General features: G+C 34.5%; 1 protein-coding gene across 2 annotated transcripts in view; it reads right to left on the bottom strand.

Annotated features, from left to right (window-relative positions):
- Window positions 1–1,891, bottom strand: part of LOC149840829 (chromatin modification-related protein EAF1 B-like) — a 54,696-nt gene extending 52,805 nt beyond the window's left edge. Inside the window, exons 1-4 of one of the 2 annotated variants that reach the window (XM_090003366.1) lie at window positions 1,024–1,884; window positions 711–846; window positions 565–619; window positions 52–149 (exon numbers count right to left, since the gene is read on the bottom strand). In XM_090003366.1, coding sequence (XP_089859492.1) covers window positions 52–149; window positions 565–619; window positions 711–799 — 242 coding nt within the window. In that variant the 5' untranslated portion in view covers window positions 800–846; window positions 1,024–1,884. Of the gene's footprint in view, window positions 1–51; window positions 150–564; window positions 620–710 lie in introns of both variants that reach the window. The other variant, XM_090003365.1, reaches the window with a different exon arrangement.
- Between the last annotated feature and the right edge of the window lie 13,236 nt (window positions 1,892–15,127).

Raw genomic sequence — 15,127 nt, 5'->3', positions numbered from 1 at the left:
TTACTACTGAAAACTAAGTTTCGTTAAGTTACTTGAAGTAACCATGATTACCTTGTCAAATTGTTCTTAGCTGGCTGATCGGCAAGCGACGTAGACTGCAAACTAAGCGCAGCAGCCGGCCCAAATTTGAAGTCCAATGGATTGCCCCCCTGCCAAAAGCCATGGTTAGAAATCTCATTATTAGGATTTTCTCGGCAAAGGAAAATTTCGTGATAAATTAAAAAAATTGTTTTTCTTGAAAAATGACAGTATATTTAAATTTTAAAAATATATAAATATATTATAAAACCATTAAAATATATAAAAATAAAATCATGCGATAATATCCCGATAAAAAAAGATATTTTCAAACAAGCAATATTTTGAAAATATCATGACTTTTCGTGATTATATCGGTTTTCTAAAATCTCACAATAAAAAACGAAAGGTTTTCAAGAAATGGCCGATAATTGTGACTATGCCAAAAATTGAAACTACGTCATGGTCTGAAGTGAACAGTGAAGATATGAATTCGTCATCCTCATCGTAATGCAAGCAAAACCAAACAAACCTCCATGCTCGTACCTTCTCGAGAAATTCCAATTCCCTTCTTCGTTCCTCCCGGACATCGTATTCCTGCCTGAATTAACCGAACAGATACATGCTCTTAGAATGACTCTAGAGAGACAAAGAACCAAAAGTTTTGCCCATTGATAAAAATTCATCACTACCTTAGCACTGTCTGGGCACTTTCAATGACTGCACGCCTTGGAGAGGCTTTGCTATCCGCACCTTCTCCATCGTCCCGGCCCCCTCCCATGGAACTTCAGATCATTCCCGGCTCCGTGATGTTCGAATTTTCACGTCCTGAATAATCATTTACATGCATTGTGCTACAGAGCTGGTTAACAGTTCCACACTCCAAAAAACACTCAGTTTGCTAGCATCAATGAGCGACAACCAACGAGAAACTGCAGGAAGAAGCGTTATCGCAGAATCCCACTTCAGGCGCAAAGGAGAAACCCTGGAAAAAACGGCACATACCGAAAGAGAAGTTCGCTAGAGCCTCCTTATCTGCAAATTCGCACACTGCGACTAACGCCAACTCTCAGCAAACGGGTGCAGCTTATCCAGAGCCAGGTTTCGCGCTTCCGGCAGCATGCAAACCAGAAATTCTCCCGGAAATGGAGTGCACTAACCGGTCAATTCCGGAGGAATCCCGCCCGCGCCAGTCGAAGGCAACCAAAAGCAGGCGCGCTCTGGTAGCAACGTGCTACGGCCTCTTAAACAAGCGGCAAGCCGCAACTGGAATTAGGAACTAACGTACGAGTGCGGCTTCTGCTCGCTCCATGAAGCGAAATTCGTCCAGCGTTAACACTAAACTAATTCCATTCTGGTGCCGGGCGGCTGTTCCGACGAATTCGGCCAATATTAAGCGGTCGATCGAGCGAATCATACACAACAAGCTTCAATAAAGAACAGCATGAGGTACAGTGTTACAGGGAAGTAAAAGGACCCTAACTCCCAACCACCAGAAAGGCTGCACCATTCGAAACCCTAAAAGAAGGATGTGTTGCAGTGCAAGCTGGAATGCTTCCCATGCACAGAATCAGCAAACCGCGACACCAATTCAAACTTGAAAGGAGGCGAGAAACAAAGAGGGGAAGAGGCGCACGGCATCTATTAAACCGTTCGTCCCACTCCCGGGAATCAAAGAAAAGAAGGAATGAGGAAATTTGTAGAGAGGGAGAAGGGAAAGGGTGGGAAGATCGTTTCCCCTCAATCTACCGCTCCTATTGACGCCGGAAAAACCTCCGGTGCCGAAAATTGTTGTCCAAAAACCATGCCCTAGGTCAGAGAGAGAGAGAGAGAGAGAGAGAGAGAGGCACGAAAGTTGGATCAGATTTGGACCCAAATTTGGATCTTGTGATGGGTATTCTAAAGTATTATTAAATCGTAGTCGTAGACTCGTAGGGGTGTAGTAAACGGGATGGAGTTATAGACCAGATCCGATACCGAAGAGTATAAATCCCAATCCTGGGTTGGATTCGGGACAAATATAGTAGGGTCAATTCAGTTCCATTGTAGCCGGATCCAAAAACTCCAATGCGCCATCTTAATAGAATCCTGATCTAAAACCTGGCTGTCCTGGCCCACTCTTCGAAAAGATTGATCCAGTGTCAGATCCCTACCCATACCCGACCTGTTTTTATCGTTGACGGCAATGGTTCGGGTTTCAGTTTGGGTAAGGGGTAATTAGAAGCCTATACAGTGTTTTTTTTTTTGTCGTATACAGCTGCTAGGGTTGCAACCGGTTCCCTTCCAGTCGAGTTCGGTCGGGTTTTACCAGACCTTATTTTAGCAGGTCCAACATTTGGTCCCAAACCTGACCCGATATTAATCAGGTTCAGGTTGGCGTTTGGGTATGCATAAAAATATAAAACCCACACGCATTATTGGGTTTTGGTATAAATTGCGTACAGTCAACTCAAGTTTTAAACAAACCTGTTTCTAAATCCGGTCTAAAAGTTAGATCCCAAGCTAAATTGGTGTAAGAAAGGTTTGGATTTGGTTCTGGGTATGAACGGCATTGGGTTGGGTATGATTGGTTTAGGTATGAATTAATTTGGAGCTCTACCAGGTCAGGGTATGCTTTGGGAAAATGATTGTACTATATTACAAAAAACGATGTGTTTTTTTTAAATAGCCTACAATTTTCCAAATCCACCTGATTTTCAAATTCTCAAATTTTTTGTTGTAAAAGAACATTTTTACCCTTTGCATGAGTGAATCTCTTCTAAATACGCAAACTTTCTCGCAAATATTCAAATATGCTAATTTTCTCTAATATATATAATTTTTTTCTTAAATATATACATTTTTTCTCAAATATGCAAATTTTCTTTCAAATATAAGAATATATGAATTTTCTCTCAAATATGCATTTTTTTTCTTAAAAGCTTTAGCAACAATTTTAAAACATCGCTAAAGGCTTTAGCGACACTTCAAAGTTTTTTTACTTTTACTGACACTTTTGCAAATATAAGTCTCGATGGTCTTTGTCTAACATGTCCTAACATTCGTAAATACACTATGACATGATGTGCAAAAGTCTAAAAAATGTGCAAATTGTTGGAGCACTGGAGACCCTGATTTCTATCTTTATATAAATTCTTAATTTTTATGGATCAATTATTGTAAGGCAGTTTTGTAATTTTATCTAAAATAGGTTGCACTCCTCGTAGTTAAAAAGAGCCATCTATCTTTTGTAAATGGGATATCTCAATCTTAATAGTGAAAATTCAATGCGGCTGTTTTAGCAACTCTTGTTGAACCATGTAAAATACTTGTTCTTTGTACGATTGATTTTCTCTTTTTTCTTTATGATCTATCAATAACGTGTTGAGTCATTTCATAACATGAACTCCTTTTACTATCATCCCATAAGGGGTACAAGAGGACATTCACGTGCAAAAGTAAGGGCATTCTCAAATGTGAGAGTATTTAGTTAAAAAAGATATAAACATTTTGGGGACCTTCTCAACTCATGGTTGTGAATGTCCCCAAAATGTACGAGACTTCTTTTAATAAAATCGCATAAGGGGCATAAGCGGGAAGACATTTACAAATGTATTAAAAAAATTGCATATTTAGGAGAAAATTTATATTTGGATATTTAAGAGGAAGTTTGCATATACGATGAAAAATTGCTTGTTTGAAAGGTAAAAAAATCCTTTTATAATAAAAAAATTTGCAAATTTGAACATGGGATGGATTTTGAAAATTGGAAGTTATTTCAAAAAATGCATCATTTTTTGTCCTAGGTCATTTTTCGTTCAAGTTTTGGGTCATTCACATATTTTGGGTTGATTCTAAAATGATTAGCTTATATTTGTCACTATGATGGTTGATATTTTACATCATGCCTTGTGATCTGAATAATAATGATAGACATGGGGGTGTTAGAAGGGAGTGCTATCAACTTGTTCTAACTTAAAGTCTGTTTTTACTTTACCATCAAGAAGCAATCGCCATGTCCAGGATCAGCTTAGATGTGATTCACTTTTTTTTTTTTTATGTATGAAGCGGTATCAATTCAGTCAACAAGAATTAGCTTTCCTTGAAAAAGAGGTGATCCGGTTGCACCTTTCCATATAGCTAGCTTCTTCCAACCTTTGGCATCCCCTTCCTTATGTAGTTAATGACTTCATATATGATTAGCTCCAATAATATGACAAATAGTATGTCAAAGTTTGGAAACAAATTTAGCAACAATCCACAATTAGAAAAAGTCCAATCTGCATTAATTGTTTAGTTAATCTCTGTGCACCAATCATATCTTAAATCAATATTATTCATTGACTGGAGAGGAATCTCACACTATTCAATCTAAAAAAAATATATAGCAATGAATTGGCTTGTAAATTAGCTCACCTTACCTCTAGAGGTGCTGACTTATTTTGGAAGGACAAGCCACCTGATTGGCATCCTCTCCAGTCCAATTTTGATGTAGAAATGTAATTTCTGTCCTTATTTTGCAGTATACAGGTAGGGGTCTGCATAACCTCAGCATTGTCTATCAAAAAAAAATGCCGTGGGTTGGTTGCAACATATAAAATATTATGGCTTGTTGAAAAAAGTGCATAGGTATCACATGTATTTGAAAAAGTAGTGCATAAATATCACATGAGCAAGTTTGGACATTTACAACCCTAAGTCTTATGACCTTTACACACCTATTAGTTAAATATAATAGGTTTCTGATATCATACGCGTACCTTCTTACCATTTTTTTAAGTAAAAGAAAAAAAGAAAATTTCATTTAGGGGCAAACCGTTTGTGCTTGATTTGCAAAAATGAGTGTCACTTGTCTGAAATTTCTTATATGGGCCACAGGTTTTCTAAAAGCTATCAAATACAAACCTGAGGTTGACATCCATCATATGGAAGAATAAGTGTATTATTTTGGAATTTCTCATAGAATTGAAAAAACTCATTTATCCTCATAAAAAAGGTAAACATTTTAAACATTTGATTATCAAAGGTATCATTGTAATTTGACTTGAGATTAAACTTTAGTTAACAGATTGTAATAAAGGGAGGTTCTTGTTTGACAGTTTCTAGCAAACCAAAGGCTCGCATCAAGAAATTCAGAAGTGTGAAGCCATTTTTTAAATTTGGGGCAAAAGTTCCACCCTTAAATGGAATTTTCTCAAAATAAAAAAAACCTTGCTGCACATTTATAACCAAATGCATACACTACAAGAAAACATGACGGCTCTTGACTATAGTTATTGGACAAGTGTAAATAGCAGCAGTCAAACCTGCGTCTCTTTTTTCCCATTCGGAGTGAGATATTCTAAAATGCTGGATGTATTTACATACACATTTTCTGTGAGGCCTTGAAAGTTTAGAGATATTTTTTTTATATCTCTTTTCAAAACACAATCGATGTCTCTTTTTTTTTAATTGAACCAATGCTCACCTTGGGCACACCATAAATTAAAAACCATTCATTCATTTAAAGTGACAAAAATAATTTCATTCCTTTCATTAAATAAAATATCAAAGTTTCACAATAAAAAATAACAACAGCCTCTCCGATGCAGTTTAGTTCATTCCAAAATATCCTTGAGTCAATCTCTTTATAGTCAACGTAATGCACCACTAAGAATATGGCCGCAGCTCCAACTCTGCCTCGAGTATCAGAGTCCATTGTCCCCTAAACTTTCATGAAGAGAGGCATATTCACATTTGACCCAAGAGATGACCACCAAAATGTATCAATGCTAACACATATTCCACGGGGTTGGTGTAGATGCTTGTTTACATTTGACAAGCTAGTTCATTCATATTTGACGAGCAATGTCACCCCCTCTTTCAGAGTGTAACTTTTTTTAGTGTAATTTAAAATTAAATTTTTAGAACATTTTCTCAAATACATGTCACATTTTTAAATGGTCTCAAGTTGCACATGAGTTGTTACCCATAAAATTTCATACTATTAATCCATGAGTTTCATGTATTAATCACAATTTTCATGCTTATAAAGTTTAAAACAAGAATAACAAAATTTTAACGTAGGAAGCAAGTATGAAAAGTCTCCAAAGCATTACAATATGCATTCACTATGTTCTTTTTCAAACATGTCAGGACTATAAGTTTACACATTTAACTCAACATTATTCTTTCATGCATGTTATTCTTGCATATATGCGCTCTATTCATTATTGATGCATATGTCATAACTACACACATATATCATAAGATTTTCATTTATCCATGAATGCACATACCATAATTGTAAACCTATATCATTCATCATTTTTGTACATATTTTGTTAAACTTGCTAGAGAATCTTCTTTGTTTTAGATCATAAATTTTCTACAAATTTTGGTACAACCTACCCTATATCAAGTCATAAATTTTGCAAATTTTGGCAAAAAGGGAGGAGTGAGAATAAAAGCTTGAGAGGAAGAGAGAGAGAAGAGAAGAGAAAGAAAGAGAACAACTTGTTTAGAGAGAGGGGTGAGGGGGCTCTTTATAGGCAATGCAGGGGAGGGGAACGACCCCCCTTTGGGTGTCACTTAGGGAAGGAGGGAAGGGAAAGGAGAGGCAAGATGTCAACCTCTCTTTAGTCTATCTAGGAGAATTTTATTTATTTCCTTTTATGTTTTAGATATTTCAAATTAACTACCTTAAAATTTCTTATTTTACCCTTTCATATTTTGGTTATTTATCAATATGTACCCTTGGGTCATGAAATTATCATTTTGCCCCTAGATAATTTAAATATTTATAAACATGTCCCTAAAATATGGATCTGAATAAATATTCGGATCTGCTTAAATATTCATTTGGATAATATCTAGATTCATTGAAAGATCTATTTTATTTTTGGATATGGGTTCGAATCAGTATCCAGGTCTGGTAAGAGATCCAAATTCAAATATTATTTGGATAGAGCTTTTGGATTACGAATCATGTCTAGTGGTGACGATTTTGAAAATAATATTTTTAAACCAAGAACTGTGCACCAAATAATGATTTTAAAACCAATTTTTTGCACTCGTTGCAGAGTAGCAAGTCGGATAGTCTCCACGGGGAATGGAACTTAGGCAAAATAATTCACTGAACTGAACTTTATTAATAACTAAGAAGAGAAAGTTACACTATTCTTAATAACAAGTCAACTGAAAAATAGAAGGGACGTAAACAATAAAAATTCTAACTATGCACGGGCCTTCTAGCAAAATCCAAGGAATATGATGACCATATTCTTTTACATCCACCTTAGCCCACCCTCCTCCTTATGCTGGCACAGTAGGGACTTGTAATAATAAAAAAAAAACTAAGGTAACTACTACCCAAATATATTCAAACTAAATAATAGATGATAGTATAATTAAGAGGGATAATAAATTAAAAGTAAACTATGTTAAGGGTTAAAAGTTTTTAGAAAACTATCAAAAATACGAAATAAAGAGGGCTCTACGTTAAAGAGGGACAATGCAATTAACTAAATTGACTAGATTAACTATTAAAAACATGAATCCAATGAAAGAAAAATGTAACTAACAATTTAAAAACTAATGCTAAAAATAACTAACTAAGAACATTAACTAATAACTAAAGCAAATCAAGAAATCAAATAACCGAATTTCAAGAATTGAAGAAAGCTAATATATATACCAGCTAAATGATAAAAGTAAATAACAAACTACAACTAATCTAATAACAAATAACTATTGTACGAAATCTAACAAATTAACTACTTAACAAATAACAAAATAAAAACTAACTTAGATCTAGCAAATTATCAAGAATCAGATTCAAGACTAACACTTTAGATTATTTAATAACTAAAGAAAGAACAAGACTAACTAATGAATAACAAATGTATCTAAACTAATAAAAGAACTAACTTAGATTACCTAATCTAATTAATTAACAATGAATTCAAAGAAAAGCAATAAATCAGCTATTGTTAATTTTTTAATCTAAACTAACAAAACTACAAACTCAAAATAAGAACTGAACTAACGTGAATTATTAAATTAAACTAACTAAATTAAAAATTAAAGCTACAACAATGACAAGAATAACATAAACTATGTTAAGAAAAAAAATGATAATTGATAAAAAGGATGATTCAGCTGCAATAATTTATTCTAATCTAATGTCTAATTAAATTTAATTGAACTAATCTAATTTAAACTCATTAACTAAAACAAACACTAACATAATTATCGAAAAACAAGATTTAATGTGAATTAAAAAATGTAATAAAAAAAACAATGATTAATATCTAATTTAGCTAAATTACTCTACAAACAACAACAACACAACAACAACAACTACGCCTTCATCCCAAAACAATTGGGGTCAGCGATATGAACCAAAAAAAAGAAATTCATTTTGGGTCTTCCACATGAATCATTTTCCTCCAATCATTTCTATCCAATGCCATGTCCTCGGTGAGGTTCAAAGCATTCATATCCTTTCCTATCATCTCCATCCAAGTCTTCCTAGGCCTACCCCGACCTCTTTTAACTAATATATTTTCCCATTTCTCCAACCTTCTAACTGGAGCATCATTAGGCCTTCGCTGAATATGTCCAAACCACCGTAAACGATTCTCTCGCATCTTATTTTCAATGGGTGCAACACCTACCTTCTTACGTATCTCCTCGTTCCGAATCTTATCTTTTATTGTATTTTCACACATTCATCTAAGCATCCGCATCTCAGCTACACTCATTTTTTGAATATGATGTCTCTTGGCAGCCCAACATTCCGTACCATATAGTAAAGCGGGCCTAATAGTCGTCCTATAAAACTTTCCCTTCAACCGCAATGGCATTCTACGATCGCACAGCACTCCAGTTGCACTTTTCCATTTCATCCACCCAACCTTTATCCTATGATTTACATCTCCATCAATTTCTCCATACTTTTGAATGATGGATCCCAAATATTTGAAATAATCATTCACCGGTATTTCTTGCTCACCAAGCTTCACTACACTCCCATCACTACTTTGTTGCTTACTAAACCGACATTCCATATATTCAGTCTTACTCTTACTCAACTTAAAACCTCTACCTTCCAATGTCTGTCTCCATAATTCTAACTTAGCATTAACCCCAGCTCTAGACTCATCAATCAAAACAATATCATCAGCAAACAACATACACCACGGTACATTTTCTTGAATTGATCTCGTAAGCTCATCCATCACTATCGCAAATAGAAAAGGGTTTAAAGCAGATCCTTGATGTAACCCAACTGTTATCGGAAAATTGGTTGTCACCCCTCCACAAGTGCGGACATTGGTTACTACTCCTTCATACATATCTTTAATTATACTAATGTACTTGAGAGAAACACCTTTCTTCATCATTGTCCACCAGAGAACGTCCCTAGGTACTCTATCGTATGCCTTCTCTAAATCAATAAAAACCATATGCAAATCTTTGTTTCTCTCTCTATATCTTTCAATAAGTTGTCTAAGAAGATATATAGCTTCCATAGTTGATCTTCCAAGCATAAAACCAAATTGATTCTCCGATATCATGACAACCTTCCTCAACCTAGACTCAATCACCCTCTCCCAAAGTTTCATAGTATGACTCATGAGTTTTATACCATGATAGTTTGTGCAATCTTGTATATCACCCTTATTCTTATATAAAGGCACCAAAGTACTCTTCCTCCACTCATTAGGCATCTTATTTGTTCGCCAAATCAAGTTAAAAAGATTTGTCAACCATTCTAAACCTTTCTCTCCCAAGCATTTCCAAGCCTCCATAGGTATACCATCTGGGCCAACTGCCCTTCTTGATTTCATTTTCTTCAAAGCCTCTGCAATTTCTTTCTTTTGAATCTTGCGCATGAAGTCACGATTTATCTCATGAAAAGGAATAGAGAAGTCTCCAAGATCTTGAGCATGACTATCATTAAATAGCTTATCAAAATAATCTTTCCATCTCTCCTTAATCTCCTAATCTTTGACTAAAACCCTTTGCGTTTCATCTTTGATACATCTAACCATACCCAAATCCCTCGATTTTCTATCTCTCATCTTTGCAAGCCTATAAATATCCTTCTCGCCTTCTTTGGTATCCAACTTGTCATAAACCTCCTTATATACCTTAGCCCTCGCGTTTCGAACTACTTTTTTAGCTTCCTTCTTTGCTATCATATACTTCTCCAAATTCTCATTATCACGACTCTTACTTAGATTTCTATAACACTCTCTTTTAACCTTAATAGCTAATTTGACATCCTCGTTCCACCATGATGTATCCTTACCTAGTGGTGCACCGCCTTTAGACTCACCCAATACCTCCTTAGCCACTTTTCTCATGCCACCCGCTATCTTATTCCACATTGATTCTGAATCCTCCTCGAGACACCAATCAACTTCCGTAACTACCTGCTCTACAAACATTCCTTGTTTAGCTCCTTTCAGTGCCCACCACTTAATTCTAGGATCTATCCTATGTCTATCCCTTTTGCGACATTGTCTAATTCTAAGATCTAAAATTAAGACTCTATGTTGTGTAGCTACACTTTCTCCCGGTATAACCTTACAATCGATGCAACAACCCCTATCTCTCTTTCTAAGTAGGAAAAAATCTATCTGACTCGTATTAACCCCACTTTTAAATGTTACTAGGTGAGACTCCCTCTTCCTAAACCAAGTGTTTGCTAAGATCATATCATAAGACAAACAAAAATCTAAAATCCTTTTTCCACTTTCATTTCTTTCTCCTATACCATAGCCTCCATGGATACTCTCAAATTCATCCCTACTAATGCCTACATGTCCATTAAGGTCACCGCCGATGAAAAGCTTTTCTCCATAAGATATCCCTTGTACTACTCCATCTAAATCTTCCCAAAATTGATGCTTAATGGAATCATCTAAACCTACTTGAGGTGCATAAACACTAATAATATTAATAATATCCGTACCTAATACTAATTTAATAAGTAAAATTCTATCACCCTTCCTACGGACCTCAACTACATTATCTATAAACTGACGACTCATAACAATCCCTACTCCATTCCTATTCCTATTTATTCCTGTATACCAAATCTTATATCCCCAAGGTTCTATCACTTTTGCTTTCTCACCTACCCATTTGGTCTCTTGTAGACATAAAATATCAATCTTTCTCCTACACATAACATCTACTAACTCTACCAACTTACCAGTTAAAGACCCTATGTTCCAAGTGGCTAACCTAATTTTATGGTCTTGGACTAACTTCTTTACCCCCACCCGTCCAACAAAGTGAGGGAACCCTTGCCTATTTGACACCACACCCGGGCGCCAGTGTGACGCGTCGCTTCTGGGCGACGACCTAGCAACCCTTGCCCATTTATCACTGCCTCCGGGCCTAGAGAGTACAGCGCGTCGCTCAGTAGGGAACGCCCCAACAAAATTCTCATATTGGTTCATTTTCATAGGGTATGACTAAGTTTTTATGTTGGCTGTCACAGGCCTACCGCAACCCTCCTCCTTTATTCGGGCTTGGGACCGGCAGTGTATAACTTATACACAGGCGGAGTTAATTTAGCTAAATTACTCTATTTAATTAAAATCTATAATTACAATAAAACAACTATTATCTAAACTAATTACTAAAATTAAATTTTAAGAAATAAAATGACAATTTATGTACTGATAAATACAAAAAATAAACTATCCTATTTAGTTGAAATAAACTATTCTATTTATTCTATCTAATTAACTATCAAATTTTCTAATTTAATCTATTAATTAAACAAGACTAATTTAAGCAATTAAAAAAATTAAGAACATGAATTCAACAATAAATAAACTAGCCTAATACTGAACATAAACAGGAAATATTCATATCTAATTGCAAAAATTAGAAGGAATAAAAGAAAACTACAAAAACTCCAAATCAGCTAATTCATTTTAATCTAAATAATTTAATCTAATAAATACCACAAATAAAGAACCTATTCTAAATTAATTTTACACTAAATCTAAACCTAAACTATCTAAAACTCACGAAAATAAAAACAAAAACTATTCTACAGTTAACAATTTCAAAAAAATATAAAAAATATGAAGAAAAATACTAAAAAACAAAAAGCCCTATTTTTTTGCCTAATTTACTTTTAGAAAAACTTAAATTTAAAAACCAAGAAACTCAGATCAGATATAAATCTACTCTAAATCTAATCTAATCAAATAAAAAATATAAATAAACTACACTATGAATCTATACATATAGATTTCAAGACTTGACAAAAACACCCAAAAAAATGATCAGACCTCAAAAACATATTCTAAATGACAAATAACACCTAATATAAAAAATTCAAATGAAAACTCAAAAGAAAAATGGCCAAGATTTATTTTCTCTATATTCTTTCTAAAAAATCTAAAATAAAAACCGAAAAATAAAAAAGAAGAGGAAATAATGGACTTGCACTTTAGATCTTACGTCATATACGTATTTTTATTGCAGTATGGCTGGAAACCAAGTTAACAAAGGGGGAGATCGATGTTGGAAGAAAGAGATCGGTCAGTTGCAAAAGAAGAGGGTTCTCGGTCGACCGATCATGGTGGTAGATGGTGGTTCCCACCAAATCTGAATCAAAAGCTTTCAGTCATATGTACCTGAAATAAATACAAAAAGAAACAATGAAAAAGAAAGAAGAAACAATTGAAAATAGGATGGTACAGAGAAGCAAAATAACATAAAGAAGAGAAGCAGAAAAAAGGGAAAGGCAGAGAGGAAGAAAGGTGATAGGGGGATATGGTAAAAGGGGCATGAAACCCTAGGTATAAGACAAAGAGATCAGGACTGGACGTCCCTTTTTTATAAACAAACTTTTTGAAAATTATAAATCAAGGCCCTATTTTATAATATTTATAAATTAGTACCCAAAACTTCTAAAAAATGCTAAAAACCACCTATGCCATTTTAAAGAGGGTTTTTGTGAATATATTCACATGTGGATATTGGATTTGGGTCTGGAGGACATGTGGACCAGATTGAATATCCAGCTGGCATGATTTGGATCGGATCTAGATCTAGATCACATCAGTACAGATCTAATTTCTCAAAAAATGCTCTAATTTCTTTGTTTTAACTCTGATTCTGATAAAATTTGAATTGTATCTCCTTCACACCTAAAACAACATAAACAAGGGTGTTTAAGCTATAAATGTTCATATAAATGCATGATTTTGTGATAATATGACATACAATTCATGCATCATCATCCAGATTTGGTTCAAGATCCCTATGGTTTAATTTCCTGAATTTATTTAACATTTAAAAATTATAGTTATTAGATTCCTATCCTCAAAAAAAAAATTTGTCCTCGAAATTAATTATACACTAAATTGAATAGATGGGGATATTTTTTCCACATCTCAATTTTTAGTTCATAGATTCACTCTTTGATGCCATAATGTTGTCATCGTACTTTGACTAGTGAGACCATCTTATTCATTAGTACTTTCTTGCTACGATCCACTATTTTCATCGGTCTCTCTTCTATCGTAAAGTTCTACTTCCACATTCTCATGTTGTATAACATGAGAGGGATCGTTAATATATTTTCTTAACATTGATATGTGGAATATGTTGTTTACTTGTGCAAACTATCATGGTAGGGATACTCAATATGTCGCTGCTCCAACTTTTTAAAGTATCTCAAAAAGACCAATGTATCTAAGGCTAAGCTTGCCCTTTTTACTAAACCTGAATATGCTTCGGGTCGGTGATATTTTTATGAATACATAGTCTCCATCTTCAAATTTGAGTTTACAACGTCTTTAGTCTGTATAACTCTATTGTTTACTTTGTGTCATTAGTAGATGTTGTCAGATCTTCTGCACTTGATCTGAATAATGATGATGATTGGTGATTCTAGTGCTCTATCTCCAATATCACTCTAACATGCTGGTGATTGACAAGGCCTACCAAATAATGCCTCAAAGGGTGTCATTTCTATGTTGGCATAATAATTGTTATTGTAGGCAAATTTTGCTAACTTTATATGTCGATCTCATTCACCAAACCAATCCAAAGTACATGCCCTCAACATATCTTCCAAGATTTGGATGATCATTTCTGATTGTCCATCTATTTGTGAGTGAAACATTGGGAATTAATTTGGAATTTTAAAACCCCATAGGGACAATATAGGGTTTTTAGAATTTAATTATTAATTAATTAAATTATTTAATTAGGAAGTAGGGGGTGGGATGTCCCCTAGGTGGGCACACACCCTTGATGAACATGCTTTCCATAAAATAAGTCTAAGTCAAATTTAAGAAAAAAAATTCTAAAAGAAATTTTGAAAAAAAAAATAGTTGTCAAAACTTACCAAAAGAATGGTAGGCCTTGACTTGGCTTGAGCCAGGAGTCAAAGGACTCTAGCCAGCCAAGCTAGGGCTGGGAAGGGACCACATGGAGCATCCATACCCTTGGTCCAATCTAGAAAGAAAAACAGAAAGGAAAGAAAAAAATGAAAGCTAGAAAAAAAATCTAAAAATTCTTATATAATCTTGGGGCATTACATTTGTTGCCATGAAGCATGTTGATGAATGTGTAGCATGTGATTATTGTTGAAAAATATTATTGTACTAATTTTTTTTATGTATAAGTTGTTAAATGAATCATGCTTACACATAAACTTAAAGTGATTTTCTGTCTTCATAGGCCAATTGCCTGTATATACAGAGCAATATTGAATATGTTGAAAAATCTAATGAAAAAATATGGCATAATATATTTGTGGCTTGCCTTAGAGAGGATAGGTGGTACATGGCTCGAGTGACATGTGAAAATATTTTTGTTAGTAATAGATTTTCATGGGTATCTAGTCACTCGCAAGTTTTGAAGACCGGGGTAAGTGACCACCCCAGTTTCTACAGAAGTTTTAGGATGTATCTGAATCAACGTTTTAGTGGCCCTTGGGAAAATTTTCTCAATTGCAAACCATCACTACAAGAAAAGCATGGATTAACGACAGACATTCGCGATGATTTTTTTCCATTGCAAATGTGCGACGGATTAGCGAGAGAAAACTATATGTCGCTAATATTCAAAATATTTGCAAAATTAGCGACAGAAATATCTCCCT

Source organism: Nuphar pumila, chromosome 4 (genome assembly GCF_984573655.1).
Source record: "Nuphar pumila chromosome 4, dmNupPumi1.hap1.1, whole genome shotgun sequence".
Taxonomy (NCBI): domain Eukaryota; kingdom Viridiplantae; phylum Streptophyta; class Magnoliopsida; order Nymphaeales; family Nymphaeaceae; genus Nuphar; species Nuphar pumila.
This window is presented reverse-complemented; position numbering and strand designations above follow the sequence as displayed.